Genomic DNA, 17,475 nt, shown 5'->3' on the forward strand with positions numbered 1-17,475 from the left:
TGTGGCATGATGAGCTGTTTTTATGAAATTTGAGGGGTTCTAGTCAATCTAAGGGGTTTTAATAAGTCAAATTGAAACTGTGTTCGACCGGCGTTGCATTGAACTATTTTCTAATACATAGTCTGTCTTGCCAGTTAAACGTTGCGCGGTAAGACTCTTGACTGTGCAGTGAACAGAGAATGTTGTGACGGTCACGTATCGGATCTGACAGTCGGGGTCAGCCCGGTGCGGATGTGTCAGGTAGTTCTAAACTGGTGAGTTTTTGGTAAGTTCGTCTTGCCAAGAAAGCGCTCGGCCGTGCAAGGAACAAAAATGTATGTGTGCGATGTAAGTCAACTAACATACCTAGTTACAAACTGACAACTTGTTGTAAAAATTCAAACAATTTTATCAATGGCGATATTCCTTCTATCTTTTAAAAAAAGTTCTCGGCCGTGCAATGAACAGAAAATGTGTGTGAGCCAACTCACGTATCGGGTCTGGTAGTCGGGGTCGGGCCGATGCGGATGCGTCATGTAGTTTTAAATTGGTGACTTTTTGTAAAAGTTCTAGCAATTTCAAAAATGTGGTGGCAACATTACCTCTGTTTTGCCAAGAAAGCTCTCGGCCGTGCAATAAACAAAAAATGTGTGTGATGCAGTGGCGAAGCGTCCATAGAACCCTATTCCCACCGGCTTGCCCAAATAGGACTACAGGACGGACATACATCATTTATGTAAGATGTACTTATGCGATCTTAGCTTTGGCTTTACCACGGAAATAAGTATCTGACGCTACGCCACTGGTGTGATGTGAACGTAGTTATAAACAGGTGACTTTTTGCAAAAGTCCTAGCGATTTCATAAATGAGAGGGCAACACTGCCTCTGTCTTGCCAATAAAACTCTCGGCCGTGCCATAAACAGAAAATATGTGCGAGAGCCAACTCACGTATCGGGTCTGGTAGTCGGGGTCGGTCCGGTGCGGATGCGGCAGGTAGTGGGGCGGCGGGAAGTGCACGGAGGTGAGGTCCGGCAGCGAGCCGCCCGGCACTTGCAGCTCGCCGCACGCCAGGCCGCCGCCGCCGCCGCCGCCTCCGCCTCCGTCCCCGCTCTCGTACACGCTAAATAGCACACAAATAGCGTAATTGTAGTCGATGAGTAAACAATCATGAGTATTAGTGTTTTAACAAACAACATAATAATTCAATAGAGATATGTGATTCATTGCCGTACCGAGTCAATAGCAACATGTTAATATTATGTAGGTAACTAATATTTAAAAGCGTACCTAAGGCTTGCCATTCATTCATTTGTTGCCCCAAAAATGTGAAATTAATTATATTCATCATCATCATCTCAGCCTATTTACGTGCTACTGCTGGGCACAGGCCTCCTCTCAGAATGAGAGGGCTTGGGCCGTGGTTCCCACGCGGGTCCAGTGCGGATTGGGAACTTCACACACACCATTGAATTGCTTCGCAAGTTTGTGCAGGTGTGTAATTAAATTATATTACTTAACAAATTAAGTTATAAAATTTCAAGGTCCCTTAGCCTTTCCACACTGTGTTTTTTAAACGCGCCGTCGACGTGCATTGACAGCGTGTTTTCTTTCCATAGAGCAGCGACACAATGCGTAACGTGTCGACGGCGAAAAAAACACGGTGTGCAAAGGCCCTTACTACTAATATCAACCTAACCCAGCCTATGCCTTGTCAAATAGATACAACAAACAAACTGAACGCGTACCAGGGTACCCCTTTCTACTACTGATCATATCTGACATTCCATACATACAAAAAAAACATAAATTAATACGATAAGATCCTACCCTGTTACGCGGTTAAGTTTCCCCGTTCCACCAGTTCTTTCTAAAAAAACCTATTTTAATTTGACATGTAAACTGAATCGAACCTTAAAGCACACCAAATAAAGTTCACTTAGTAGGTAAGTTTAAATTACAACATTTTTAAGGTCAAATCTTGCAAGTCGAATAACACCCATTTCTAGTGACCGGATTGACTTAATACTTGGTATGACTATGTAGTTTGGGTGACAATGCAAGCGCAATAAAAAAGTTAGTTAGCCAAAAAGCTTCAACTTAAAAAAAAACAAAAAAAATGTTAAATTACTGACAATATTTACGCGGCAGGGAGCGGTAATTTAGCTGTGTACTTTTTACTGTTTTAGTTTTACATAACCTTCCTGCCACTATAATCTTAAAGGAGGAAACTCACTTGTTGTTGTTTGGTATTCTGGGTATTTCGCACGAAGACCGCGGCCGGTTCGAAGGGTTCATACCCAACGCGCCTAGCACGTCTAAGTGAATGTCAGCAGCTGTAAAAGAAGTATAGTAGTGTTATTTCGGCATTAGGTAATAATATCAGTTGTCAGCTGCTCACCCTAGCATAGTTTTATGTACGCTCAGAGACGGAGGGGCCAGGCTGAAAACTAGCGCCCAGGCCTCGCGGCTCGCTGCGTGGACTCGGCTAATGCTGAGCCGGTCCCTTTGCCACGAGCAATAAATATCATCATGGGGTTCAAAGTAATAATACTAGGACATATTGTGAGCAATAGAACTTATATCTTTTGAAAAAGGAATAGTGTCATTTTCTCTGTATCATACAAATTTACAAAAAAATAAATTCAACTTTATCAATGAGACATTAAGTTTTAAATTTCGATGACAATTTTTGTTGTATGGTGAGTTGCAGTTTCTTTTTTGTGGCAATAACTTTTTTTTATAATGTCTTAAACATTCGTGATTTTCACTCATAGTAGTCTACTCGTGACCAACGGCCACTGTAATGTTGCCGAAACGTCGAGGTAAATATTACTCGTGTGTGTTAGCGTGATAAGTCCTGTGCGTGGTATTTTAACTTTTTTTTCTTTCTTCTTTTTTCAAAAATCCTAAGAAAGCCACGAGGACATAAAAACTTCCACAGATTGATCATAATTCATTAATAGCATTTTTAGATTTGTAGGTTGACGACATGGTATTGTGTCCACAAATTCCACAATATTTTATTCAATATTATTTTTTCCAATACAAAAATAATTAATAGAAAATCTAAACAAACAAAATAATAATTGATGGCATGCTCATTTCATTAATTTCAGCTAAAAAACCCATTTTAGAAATGTTTGCAATGTATCTGGTTAGACATGTCACTGAATATTAGTTCTATTCAAAAAGACCAATTTTGTCATGTCTAAAGCAAAATAAACTACTTATTTCATTTCATTTTGTGTTTACTTTATTACAATTCTAAAACCCAGTTTGTTACTCTAAATAAGTTCATTCATAAATGCAACATTTTATCCTGTATAAAAATATTGCTTATTTTCCTGAACTTACAGGATCGAAAGACTAAAAATGAGGAAGAGATAGACAGCTGCGAGTAAACAATAAGCATCATACGTCATTAATATTGTCAACTACATATATAAAGTTTTCTTCAGTGCAAATAATCCGCCAACAACATCCAATCTTTCCTGTTCGACCTTTACAATACAATAACAATACGTCTAAGAAAATCTACCTACATTTTAACTTTTTGCTTCAAAATAATACGGTTGAAAATAATAATTCTCAAGCAAACTTAGCCGTTATAGTTTTCCTTGAAAGTTTATATACTTACTACCATTCCGAATTTTTTCAAATTTTTCCACCCGGGTTTAGATTTTAGAGGGGGGGACGCTCGATTTTAATGAAATTTTGCACTTTAAAGTTAAATATTTTGCAAACAAATCACTGAATCGAAAATCGTTTTAGCAACCCAATAATGATTTTAAAATAACTATCCAACGATACCCCACACTATAGGGTTGGATGAGAAAAAAAAATCACCCCCGCTTTACGTCTATATTGTATATTGTACCATTTTGTCGGCATAGTTTACTCGTACATATATATCCGTGCAAAATTACAGCTAGCAGACGGACGGACGGACAGACAGACATGGCGAAACTATAAGGGTTCCGTTTTTGCCATTTTGGCTCCGGAACCCTAAAAAGATATGACAGGTATAGATATAGCAAGAACTATCGCAAAACTTCGAAATATAGCTAAAAAAAACACTCATGGTTGCCCTTTTGCAGTCACTTTTAGTTATATTTTCAGCACAGTGAATACGTAACGTACCATCTGTCATTCATATCGTAATACCACTACTTGTCAGACACGATGCGTTCTGCGTCCTCCAGTATTGTCATACATTTTCATATTTCATTTCATACTAACTACTACGCCTCATCCACGATTTTGCGGTGACGGCATTACATTTGGCAGTGGAATTGAAATTCCGGAACTTTGCTGAATTCTCAAAAATACGTTATATGAAGAACATGTGTTCAAAATTTCACGTCTCTAGAGTAGTGGTTGAGATTTCTGGATTTTAGGTAACATGCCATATCTACATTCCTAACCCGTGGAAATTTCGGGATAAAGAGTATCCAATATAATATCGAGACACAGTTTGTTTAAATCTGTCCAGCGGTTTTAGGATAAAAGGGTAACAACAAACGCAGACAGACGCACTCACATATTTCTAAAGCCGAGTTTAGACTTTTAAGAAAAATCGTGCAAGTTGCATTACATTGCGCCGCTCGATTGACCACTACAAACTTGTTGGCTATACGGCCTCGCAATGTAATGCAACTTGCACGATTTTTTTTGCAAGTCTAAACTCGGCTTAATACCTATTTGTAGGAAGTAAGAGAAGCTGATCAATCCGGGCATTATACCACGAAGTTAGAAATTTGAACATGCCGTCTCGCTCACACTAATAGTTTAAAAGGAGAGTAAGATTAAGGTATGATACGAAATTCGATTTTTAGGTATGAACAGTCGTTACTGGCACCCACTCGCTAGCGCATCAAATATTAATTTATACTAAGCTGTGCAAGTGGATCGCGGTCGCCCGTCGCGGTTGCTACTCGCAGTCGCGGTCGCCAACATCGGAATGCTACCTTTATAGGAGTAGACCACTTGAGGACGCAGAACGCATGCTCACTGGCAAAGGTTCTTAATGTCAAACATACGTCTCCGACCGAGCTGTGTAGTTAATGCGCAGTTCACAATGGGTGCGCTACGCATGATTTATTTTCAAAAAGTACGCGTTACAATGACAAAGTGTACAGATACTATAGACAAATGTGATTTTCAAGCCATATTCTTTACATGTGGCAAATAAAATCGATTCATAACGGTTGAAATTTGACGAGCGTGATCTTTTATGAAATTTATTTTTACTTTATTGTTATGTAGAAATTAGGCGCCATATTGAACAACACAAATAGGTCGATTATTTAAATTTTTTATTCGACTGGACGGCAAACGAGCAAGTGGGTCTCCTGATAGTAAGAGATCACCACCGAGAGAGAGGTAGATTAATGCAAATTTTTTTGGGTTGATCTTTTTCCAACCCCGTGTGGTGTCGGGTTAGAATTACACCTCTCCATTTCTGCCGTGGATGTCGTAAGAGGCGACTGAGAATATAGGTTAAGGTATACCGTAGGCGACAGGCTGGGAACCTGTCACTATTGTAACGTTATTGGCAAACTTAAAACCTAAAATTGCTAAAAGTGGCTCCGAAGAGGTAACGTTTCGTGTGCTCTGCCTAACCCATTTGGGAATAAAGGCGTGATGTTTGTGTATCTTTTTCCAAGTTTTCGGGAACAAAGCTGATACGGGCAGGAGTTCAGCACAGTAAAGCATTATCTATCCGGTGGAAATGTCACTTAAATCAGTCCTTATTTCTTAACTACAGTCATGAGCGTTAATTTGGTGCCCACTTAAAATCGAATATCTGTCATTTTGTATGACAATTCAAAGGATTTTTTTACGAAATGGGTCCCAAATTACCTCGTGACCGTAAATTATAACCAGAACTTGTATGCAACATTTCAGCTTTGAGTAGACTGTGTACTGTTGAGTGTCCGTCCCCCCCTCCTGGATCAGTCCTTACCCCTTTCTCCTCTTGGTCTAATGGCCACGTAATCGTGATTAATAGGTAGATGATCCCTTATATCGGAACTGTGTCTCACCTCGGCGATGGTTCTGGTGGGGAGAGTGGGGGTGCGCGTGCGAGTGGAGCGGGTGGTGCGGCGAGAGCGGCTGCGACGCGGCCGGCTGCTCGCCACCGCACGATTGGTGGAGAGCCGAGTCCGAATTGGTCCGACGCCAATTACTGTCCGGAGGTGGGCTGGAACAAATGAAATAATTGCTAGGATGAGTTAAAAGCGTAGGCTATACATGGTATAGGACAGGGATGGTGAACGAGCCATTTTGTTATGAAAAAAAAAAAAAATATTAAAAAAATGTCTAACCATCAACGATTCTTTTTTTTATCAATTAATTCTCTAGAAGTGTAAAAGTATAGACTAAAAGTGTAGGCCTCTAGGCTTGTAGGCTCCCGTTGCAGTGGCGGATTTATGTTTTTATGAGTGTAGGCCACTTTATATCCGCCGCCCTATGTAACTTTCTAAAATAATATTTTGTTGAAATCTGCCGCCCCTGGGCCACGGCCTATTTATAAATCCAGGACTGTCCCGTTGGCGTTTAAGCCTTTAGATCGAAAATACGAAATGAGACATGGATGCACAGAAAAATCAGAAAAAGAGACCAGCGCTGGGAATAGAACCCAGGTCCTCAGCATTCCGTGCTGCGTGCCATACCCCTACACTACCACTAATAGTCAACATACCCTAAACGGGACTTATCACGCTATTTGACTATGAGTGAGAATCACGAAAGTTTAAAACGTTATACTACCACTAATGCTGAGGACCTGGGTTCGATTCCCAGCGCTGGTCTCTTTTTCTGGTTTTTCTCGATCTAAACGAAAACTAGACTCAGCGTATTTACTTTTAAAGACTTTTCTAGTATGAGTATTCTGTGTCTAACAAACACGACCTGTCAGTTTGTCTTTTGTCGTATCTAAAAGGGCGCCAAGGCTGGTACTACCTGCCGGGTATATCACTGGGCTTGTTGGCGGCATGCCTGCCAGCCCGACCATCGGATAGTGTGTACAAGCCTTACCTCACTTCACCGCAGATAAAACACACGACATTAATCTTTCTCGATTAATGGACAATGGTTAACATTGTTTTAACTGTCAATTGTTAACTGCCTTCAACATAATGATATTGAAACCATAAGAGTAGCTTTTATATATTGCTAACGGTCTTTCCGTATCATTATCACATATCAACGGGTAGGTACTATTGTGTTCCTACTATAGTCCTAGATGCCGGGTGCTGGGTGTAACAAAATTTAACAAGAGTTTAACTAAGAGTTTGATTATTATATATGTTATTATTATATATGATGAGTGAAGCCTGTTTCCGTGTTCTAAATAAATATCAAAGCAGCAAAGTATTATATACTGTCATAAAATAATTGGAATATTTCAATGAATGGTAGAGCAAGTTTTACCTACTAAACAAACACGTTTTTCATAGAAAATTTTGATTCAAAATGTAGTCACGCCTGTGACTCGGTAGCTACACTGCGAACCGATGAACCGACATACCACTTTTATATTTCAATACAATCATCGACTTCAATCGAAAATTCCTGACAAACTTTCACAAGGGTGTTTAGGAACCCTATTCCCATCGGCTTGCCCAATATTTACAAAATAGGACTACAGGACGTACATGATTTATGAAAGATATATCGACGGTTAAGAACCAATACCGTCTATCTACCATCTTTTAGCATGATAGTTAGGTGTTATTGATTCTTAACCGTCGATATGCGATCTTTGCTTCGGCTTTACCACGAAAATATCTGACGCTACGCCACTGTTTAGTCAAACTTGCCTAATCATCTGCAGAAAACACCTTGTATGTCGCATTTCAGAGATAAATTTAATCATAAAAATTATATAAAATTAAATAGATTCAATCAATAATCGTTCTACAACCCACAATGCACCACGATGGTGATGTTGTAATTGCATTACATAATATGGTAGCTCATAATGTATAATGAGCCATGGACATAAATACATTGAGTATAACGATCAAATCATATAATATTCGCAGCCTCTAACAACCAAAACATATATCATTCATTTAATCTTACAACGGAAAACAACGCTCAAAAATATAAATAAAAAAAAAACTTTTAGGGTTTTATCGCTGCTATAAAAAAAACCTAACATCGAAGGCTAAGGCGGGAGCTACGTTTCGCTTCGCTCCCGCCTTAGCCTTCTGAACCTAAACTATCCAAGTAGCTTGTGCTCTGAACCGTCTTGCTCGCTCGCTTCGCTCACTCGCACAAATTTTAAAGCAACACTTTGTAATACAAAAATTAAAGGGTGATAAGCACCTAATTTTCTGATTTTAGAAACAAAGTATATCACTTGATATTATATTATATTAATGTTATATAATAAGTTATTACGTATTATAAGCGGTATACCTTATGTATGTTATATAATATGAATTTAGCCCATAAACATGATATTTCTTATGAAAGTATATAAAACAACTGTTATACTAATCGAACGTTATACTTAATGAAATTATAGTGTTTCATGTTATACATAATTAACGTTTATAATATGAAATCATATCTAACGTTTTTATATAACTTGGGACGCACCCATGGTAGCTAGCTGTGATCTTTCTAAATCCCAGGTGTTTATTATTTTGGCCTTATTTATTTAAAGCCAGTATAAATAACTCGAAACATTGGCTTCAAACTCACAACATTCTTGTTTCGTACGTAACGTAAGTTGTTAAATGTGACACAAATACTGGGAAATTCATGCTTCGCTTCAACGGACGGAATTTTCTGCTCAACTAACTTTTTAGTGCGAATTCATGCATAATTTTCTATCTATTCTATTATTGGATTCAAAAATTCCAATTTATATTCTTTATTCCAGTCGAACGTAAATTCAGAGAGCGGATATGAATAGCTAGCGATATAGAATAATTAAATCCCTTCAAAATTAACTGATTATTAAACTTATTATGAAGAATTTTATCAATCTGGATACTTAAAAAAAAAAAAAGGTTTGAAAGACTTGTACTAAACTATAGTCCATTCAGGATAACATTGGACTCTAGAAGGTCACAGAAGAAGGGGTTCTTAACATTTTTTGTGAAGTCGTAATTTTGTTTAGTTTGTAAGTAGACTAGTTAATACGTAATTTGCTACATAATATTAATTCGATTTATATTTATACATAATTTAATAACTGTGTTTCGTGGACTCGTTCGGTCTTCCCTGTTTAAAAATATTCTACTCGTAGTTACTGCTATGAAGCTCAAGCTTTTTTCAATTCTAAATTTCATCAAATTTGGTGCAGTGCTTTAGTTGTGAAAAGTTAACTATACGTGCCTATATGATTAAAGGTTCACATTTTGATCCAAACTGGCGAATAAAAACTATAAATAATGTACAAATTTTTTCATGAGTAAACAATATTACAAACGTTCCGTTTCTTGCAGAATGTTCTTTACCTCTGCCTCTTTAGGTATTTTATATGAAGACGTTTCTGTTTTTAACGAAACAGGAAAGTTTTTCTTTTATTGTTTTTAAATTATGATATGAAAAATAGCAAATTTAATCTCACTAATATTAATTAATTGCGAAAGTTTGTAAGTCTGTATGTTTTTTTGTTACCTGCTTCACGTCTTAACCGCTGAACCGATTTAGGTGAAATTGGGTAGGTATACAGATAGTACAAGTCCTCGGGAAGGACATAGAATAGTTTTTATCCCGAAAAATTGCATAGTTCCCGCGGGATAGCAATAAACGGATTCTACGTGAACGAAGTCGCGGGCAACAGTTAGTAAATGAATAATTGAAAGTAATATTGACGTCTTCGATATTTTAATTAGAATTAATTACTCAACCTATCAAAGGCCGTAGGATACCTAAATACTAGAGTTTATTGCGTCCATAAACACCCGTCCTTTTCATTCTATAACTGGTAACGTCTGACCTGATGAAAAACGCATTCCAAGTATGGACCACCCATTCATGACCACGATCCTCAGTAACTCATGAGGGAACAAATAGACAGATGAAGACACAGACTTATGTCACAGTAAAGCCAGATCAGACGCTAGAAACCAGTGTCGTTTAGCTGGCGCGAAAAACAAGCTAGCTATCATTAATTATTTTTATTAATGGATCGCGGAGGTTGAAATCAAGTGCGAGCGCAACCTTAAACATTGACAATGACATTAAAGCAACGCTTTGTACATTGCAATATTAATACCGAACGTGCTTCGTAAGACCAGTGATAGTGACCTGCGCAAGGCCGCTTCTGACATTCGATTCGATACGGTCAATGACTTTTAATTGTAACAGGGAAATGGCCAAATAATTCATACGCATAAGGAAATTTAGGTGTGTGTTAACTTGAGTTACGGTGAGTCTCAGCCGCTCGAAGAAAATCTGATTGGTTTTCCATGTTAAGCTGCAGAGAAAACTTTATTTTAGAAGAGAAACCGACTTTAGGCAGGTGAAGTTTTATCCTTAGGATGCGAGCTGGACACCAGCTGGAAATGGACTAGTGAGCGTGTTCTCTGTACATTGCGCAGCCGAGACGCTCGCCGCAGTGCTTAGCTGGCAGCACACGCAATGAATTGAGAAAACGCTAGCCGCAACGCTGTCCGCTGGCGTCTAGTTCGCGGCCTTCATCCCAGCCTATAAACGTCGCACTACTGGGCACAAGCCTCCTCTCAAAATCAGAGCGCTTGGGCCGTAGTTCCCACGCGGGCCCAGTGCGGATTGGGAACTTCACACACTCCATTGAATTGCTTCTCACATTTGTGCGGGTATCCTCAAGATGTTTTCCTTCACCGTAAAGCTCGTGGTAAAATTGAAATATAATTTCGCAAATGAATTTCGAAAAACTCAAGGGTGCGAGCCGGGGTTTGAACTCACGATCCTCTGCTTGAGAGGCCATAGGTCAAGCCACTAGGCCACCAAGGCTTTGCTTTTTTATTTATTCGCTGTTTTGGTTCGTGGCCTTAGTGCTGGTTTACACAATGCCAGTAAAATCTTGCCAGTATTGTTACATTACGGGCTCGCGGGGCTAGTAGCTACTGGCACGATTTTTCTGGCATCGTGTGAACCAGCAGTTATGGTAGTTTAACCTCAAGATTTTCTAACTATTTTATCGACGACTGTGTAGGTTTTTGTGGCTCATTTCAATCGCTTTTTAAAATTAACTTGCTGTTTTTAGGGTTCCGTAGCCAAAATGGCAAAAACGGAACCCTTATAGTTTCGCCATGTCTGTCTGTCTGTCCGTCCGCGGCTTTGTTCAGGGACTATCAATGCTAGAAAGCTGTAACTTTGCACGAATATATATGTAGTAAACTATGCCGACAAAATGGTACAATAAAAATTTCAAAAAATCATTTTTTTAGCGTACCTCCCATAGACGTAAAGTGGGGGGATTTTTATTTCTCATCCAACCATGTAGTGTGGGGTATCGTTGGGTAGGTCTTTAAAACCATTAGGGGGTTGCTAAAACGATTTTTCGATTCAGTGATCTATTTGATAAAATTCAGGATGGTAGTAAGTATATCAAACTTACAAGGAAAACTATAACGGTTAAGTTTTCTTGAGAATTATTAGTAGTTTAAGAGTAAATAGCAGCCTAAGGTATAAAATATACCTAAATTTGGAATATTCCGTACAAAATACGAAATTTTGTAATGGTTACGGAACCCTATTTCGGGCGTGTCCGACACGCTCTTGGCCGGTTTTAAACGTGTCACTGACATGTTGTACACAATAGCTGTAAAAAAGGAAAATACTTCCTGTTAATCACCTTACTACCTACCAAATTGGTAACAATAATTAATTATGAATGAGGTTTCGAAACCTATGAGTAACTGCATTCAAATAAGAATGGCATGTGTCAGAAGCTCGCTCAGGGAACCGAAATAGTCACTAATTGTTGTTTATATGGTCACAAACAACTATGTTTCTATAAAACGACACTAAGGTTATTTTATTTTTATTTCCTGGTACAGTCTTCTGAGTAATTTGCTTAATAATCGTGATGGCAATAATAATTTCGAGATAATTGAGAATGAGTAATAAAATACCTGTTAAATTGAGCCAATAGCAAAGTTGATGAACAAAAAATAATGTTTAAGATCAGGAACACAATTGTAAATTATTTGAGTTTTATTAGATATATAATCATTTGTCGGAGCGGAAATTACTTATGTAAAAACAACTTAGATATCTGAAACATCTTGCAATTCTTGGTATAGATCGTCGCCCGATCATAAAATTCCTAGGCATATAATATAACGCCGTCATTTCATGATTTGGCCAACTCCCACCAGAGGCCGTATTGTCTACGCTCTAACGTTTCTAACGCTCGCGATCGCAGTCAAGTGACAGTTTTTGTATGCGAATTCCGAAAACTGTCATTTCATTGTGATCGCGAGTGTCAGAAGCGTTAGGCAATACGGCCGCAGATCTTTCAAATTTTTCTAGTGATATTTAGAAACATCAATTGAATAGGGTACCGAAAGCCTCGTTGCATCCCGGTCTCGAAAGTGTCTAATTTTTTTTTTTATATTACAGGGGGGAAAACGGGTAGGCGGATTGCCTGAGAGACATTTATTTACAGATATTCGATACACAGAAAAAACACGTTAGGAAGAAATAATAATTCAAAAAAAAACATCGAATAGTATAAATTGGGCGCCTCTCAGCATAATGTTGCGGCAAGTCACAACGCTGTTTTTCAGTGGGACCCATGGGTATCATGGGTATATGGACCCATGGGTATCATGGGTATGGGTACAGCATGGATATCCATTTATATCCATAACATAAGCTGAGTTACGGATGCCGTTGTATCCCAGGCATGAATGCTGTAATAGTACATTGTGTCTTAAGGGCAGTAAAAAAGGAATTAAAAACGAAAGTCCATAGGCTTTAATGAGTTGATGTTCGTAATTCTAGTACCGCCCGTACGACATACAATGTTTCTCATCACATTTGCTAGTAAATTGTAAAAGAAAAACTAATATTTTTACAAAAATTGCCGATACCGCTGGCTGCCCTCTTGGCAGCGCCAGCACCCCGCCACCCTCCCCCTCCGCAGCATGTGCCTGCATGCGTGCGCAGGTATTCCTGCTGGTCGTGCAGCAGCAGCACTATTAGTACGCGCAATGACTCATTTACCGACCTTGGGTTTCATGACAAGAACAAAAGGTCGAGGGTTTTACATGGAGCATTACGCCCAAGTTAACCTGAATGTTTTGATACTGTTTACGTGCAAGTGTGTTGAAATAGTACGTTGTGTCTTAAGGGCGGTAAATAAGGAATTACGAACGAGAGTCTATTAGAAGCCCGAAGTCGAAGACTGAGGGCTTTAATGAGTCGATGTTCGTAATTCTTGTACCGCCCGTGCGACATACAATGTTTTTCATCACATTTGCGAGTAAAATTTTATATTTGTAAAAGAAAAAATATAATTCTTCCAAATATTGGCGATACCATAGGCTGCGCTCTTGGCAGCGTCGTCCTCCCCCTACCTCAGCATGTGCCTGAGCCGCGTGTGCATGTGGTCCTGCAGCTGCGCGCGCAGCAGCATCAGTACGGGCAGTGACTCATTTACCGACCTTGGGCTTCATGACAAGAAAATTTGTACGCGCAATGACTCATTTACCGACCACGGGTTTCATGACAAGCACATTAAGGTCGAGGGTTTTATTTGGAGGGTTGCAACCAAGGTAGCCTGCATGTTACGACACTGTTTACGAGCAAGTGTGATGAAAAATATCAAGCTCACCTCAAGTACACCGTGCTGCCATAGGGGCTTGTGTCGTGCTTCCGATCCGCGGGCCGCCGCATGGGCCCCACGGAGGAGGAGGCGCGCCCACGTTGCACCGGCGACCGCGACGGCGACGCGCCGCCGCTCCGCCCGCCGGCCATACCATACTGTGCTGCTAACGTTACTTCTTCAGGCTGTTAACAAACAAATAAGATTTATTTATTTATTCCAACATAAAATTACAGCATTACAGTAAACACCAATGCGCTGTAAAATTCAAATTATACAAACAAAAAGACATAAAATACATAGAAAAAAAACTATGAATAGCTAGGGATTTTTGAACGTAGTCTTCGTCGCTACCCTAAAACGACGGAACACCACACCCTCCGGCCAGAAGTCGGAGCGCAGGAACATCTGCTGGTGCTTGGCAGGCACTTGGAGTCTAAATGAGCTGGAATTGATAGCCCTTTTAGACTCGAGCGGGATGATGGACAGCTCTAGCTGGGCTCCTTGTAACCGGGCCTTTACTGCCTCGCGGACGTGCTCGAACACCTTCTCAGGCGTCGTCTTCTTGTCCAACCGACACAGGTAGATGCCCACCCTCGGTACTGCAGCTTGAATACAGGACGACGCTGCAGGAACGGTCCCACGCTGATTGCGATTGCGCTTTAGACGGCGTTTCCGATTCACTACCGGAGTGAAGCCATCATCACGCGCAATAACTTTCGGCGCTGGTTGATCGGCGGCCGCAGGCTGCTCCTGAGTTCCCTTTGCAGTTTAGAGGGGCGCGGGCGGCGCGGCGGGCGGCGAGATGCCTGCGCGTAGGTATCTTTTTGCACCCGAGATGAATTGGGAGCAACGGGAGCCGGCGTAGGCGTAGGCGTAGATGTATCAGTACTTAGCAGTAGATAGGTACAATAATTTTATACAGAAGCAAAATGCAGGGTAGACCACAGGTGGTTGTTACACTTAAAACAATCTGTTCCAGATAGCCATTTAGATGAAGACACCAATACAAATACGTCAAAGTAGGTGGCGGAAATAAATAACAGGAGAAACAAAAACAATAATTGTTAAGATAAATACAAATGTAAAATATATAGGTATACTACTAAAATAAAATATCAATGAAAATTGACAAAAGGCCTCATTTAAGAACAGGATATGAAATAGAGTATTTACTACCCCATCAATATCTTTGGCATGTAGGTAATTAAAATTATTATATTTTTTCAGTAATCAACTTTTCCAACATTTAGAAGATAAGAAGAATAATTAATTCATGATTATGATTCATGAATGCGAAATTCAATAAAGATTACTGAGATTATAAAAATCAATAAAAGAAGCATCTGTCATTATCCAACATCAAAAATAAAATAGATAAATACATCATGGGATAAATGACACCAATTGACCTAGTCCCAAACTAAGCAAAGCTTGTACTATGGATACTAGGCAATGGATAAACATACTTATATAGATAAATACATTTTTAAATACATATTGAACATCCAAGACCTGAGAACAAATATAAAAAAAAAACAATTTCTATAGAAATATTCAAAACCTTGTTCGAGTCACAGAGTTAGTTCATCTATGTTTCCTGTTTTGTTTTGTCTATGAGGTGTTTAGATTAATATATAATTCTAACAAGAAGGGCAGTTAATTCCACAACAGTTTCATGCAAACAAATACATGAAGTTTAAGTAATGTGATAACTATAAAACAAAACTTAAAAGGGGTTACATTCATCAATTGATGATAACATTCTGAACCTTAATAACATGCTCATAAGCATTACAATCAAACACATGCTGATTCATAGATAAACTAGCATCCCACAAAAATAAAACACTAATTTAAAAAATGGGCCAAAGGGCTATAAAATTCCTAGATGGCAACATTTCTATATTCAAACAATACATACACAACAATGATGGTAATATAACCTTAAATACTATTATTTAATGTGTATAGCAGCAAGCAGATGAAGCCAATGCCATGAGCTAACATAAAAAAAAATAATTCGGCCACATGGCACTAAGTAAATATGAGTTTGAGCGCAGCTTTCTGCTGTGCTCCACACATTTGTGTGCCTAACAATGTGTTTATTATGACAGACATTAAGTTTATTTAGTAACTCTTATGCATATTTTACAAGGTGCCAACTCAATTAACACCTAAAGTTGAGCGATTTATTTGACCTTTGTATTTTTTTCCAAGAATTATTTTATAACTTGTTTACATTGCCTACACTATTTTCATAACAGTTTATATGACTAAATTTAAAATAAAATAAAATAATAAAATGGGAATCAACAATAGCCATCTACAACTGCACCACTACCATAAAGAAAAACATAGCAGTCTACAACAAGATCTGAATCTTAACGAGCAAGAGTCCAGGGGAGAACCTTGGTATTCTCGGGCTCCGCACTGGCCTGTGGTGCAGCCACATTTGGCAGGGAGCCACTGCGGAACGAGCCCAACCCCACCGGTGAGGGCCTGAGCATAGAGTCATTGTTCACCACTGGCTTAGGAGCTTTGACTCTAGCACGTCGGCTACTTGTGTTTACCTGTAACCATGACTCTTCAACAATCTAGCCACAATGTTCAACTAACAGTTAATTTACTTACATATAAAAAGAAACACCTGTTGAAAATGCCAGGTGACCTTGAGTTATATGGCCTTTTATAGTAGATATTTATAATTAATTATCAATATATTTAAGACACCTAAAATTTCTGTTAATGTTGAAAACAAATAAGACTCTAATTAGAATTTAATCATTAAATCATTATTTTATTTGGTACATAGGAACATTCTAAGGGACGCCTTATAAACACATAAATGCTGCATTGTTTTCTTCATAAATGTTATAGGAGTCTGACAATGACAAATTATCTAAGCTTCTATAGAGCAGTTATAACAGTTGTATTTAGATAAGATTAATTAGTCAGTTAGTTATTGAGTCGCAATATGAATATTGCAACAATTATTGTTTACGTCTCAGCCGCACATTTGACGGCCAGGAAGCGATTGCCTGAGTAAATAGGCGACATACCTTATTGGTTGCGTCTGAAACTTCACGCATAATCTTTTCAAAAGCAGCCGTTTCCTCGGCCTGCTTCTGATTATGAAGGGCGATTTTCTCACTAAATTTTCTAGGGTTCGCCATGATGACTGACAAACAACAGTTTTTCCCTTTTTACATCACAATTTTATTCGTTCGTAGGACCAAAACGCGCTTGCCTGTCATGTCGCATCGCAAGTAGCAAACTTAATGTTGCTATTGCTATTATTTAAATAATCTACACTACAAGTCTATGTATAAGCAAAGACAATAACAGAAACAAAAGAATTCAAAAATTTAATTATCTTATTCGCATCTGAAATCGCATTTGAAAATAATCGTACTGAACATAACTTTTGGTTTATTTGTATTTATTCATTATTTTTTTATAAGCTACAAAATAATTGCATTTTCAAAGAGGATTTACTATTCAAGAGGTCATAAATACTTTTGGTAGCTATTTTTTTATTATATTCCGTTTTGCTATTCTGATATTATTATTACTATTAAATTTCATTGTTATTTTATTAAATTATTATGAAAAAAATAGATTGTATAGTTCATCTCTCTTATGTACGGATTACAAAAAAAAGACTCACATTTGACATTCGGTTGGTCTATGGGTGGTCTGTCCTGTCAATCG

The 17,475-nt window shown here is 38.6% G+C and overlaps 1 protein-coding gene across 5 annotated transcripts in view; it reads right to left on the reverse strand.

Moving 5' to 3' along the window:
- Window positions 1-17,029, reverse strand: part of Crtc (CREB-regulated transcription coactivator) — a 38,741-nt gene extending 21,712 nt beyond the window's left edge. For 3 of the 5 annotated variants that reach the window (XM_074097741.1, XM_074097740.1, XM_074097738.1), the window contains exons 1-6: window positions 16,824-17,029; window positions 16,173-16,334; window positions 13,771-13,946; window positions 6,026-6,183; window positions 2,215-2,314; window positions 930-1,101 (exon numbers count right to left, since the gene is read on the reverse strand). In XM_074097741.1, the coding sequence (XP_073953842.1) occupies window positions 930-1,101; window positions 2,215-2,314; window positions 6,026-6,183; window positions 13,771-13,946; window positions 16,173-16,334; window positions 16,824-16,937 (882 nt within the window). In that variant the 5' untranslated portion in view covers window positions 16,938-17,029. The remainder of the gene's footprint in view (window positions 1-929; window positions 1,102-2,214; window positions 2,315-6,025; window positions 6,184-13,770; window positions 13,947-16,172; window positions 16,335-16,823) is intronic. The other 2 variants (XM_074097743.1, XM_074097742.1) reach the window with 1 other exon arrangement.
- Window positions 17,030-17,475: the final 446 nt, after the last annotated feature.

Source organism: Choristoneura fumiferana, chromosome 14, assembly GCF_025370935.1.
Source record: "Choristoneura fumiferana chromosome 14, NRCan_CFum_1, whole genome shotgun sequence".
Classification (NCBI taxonomy): Eukaryota; Metazoa; Arthropoda; class Insecta; order Lepidoptera; family Tortricidae; genus Choristoneura; species Choristoneura fumiferana.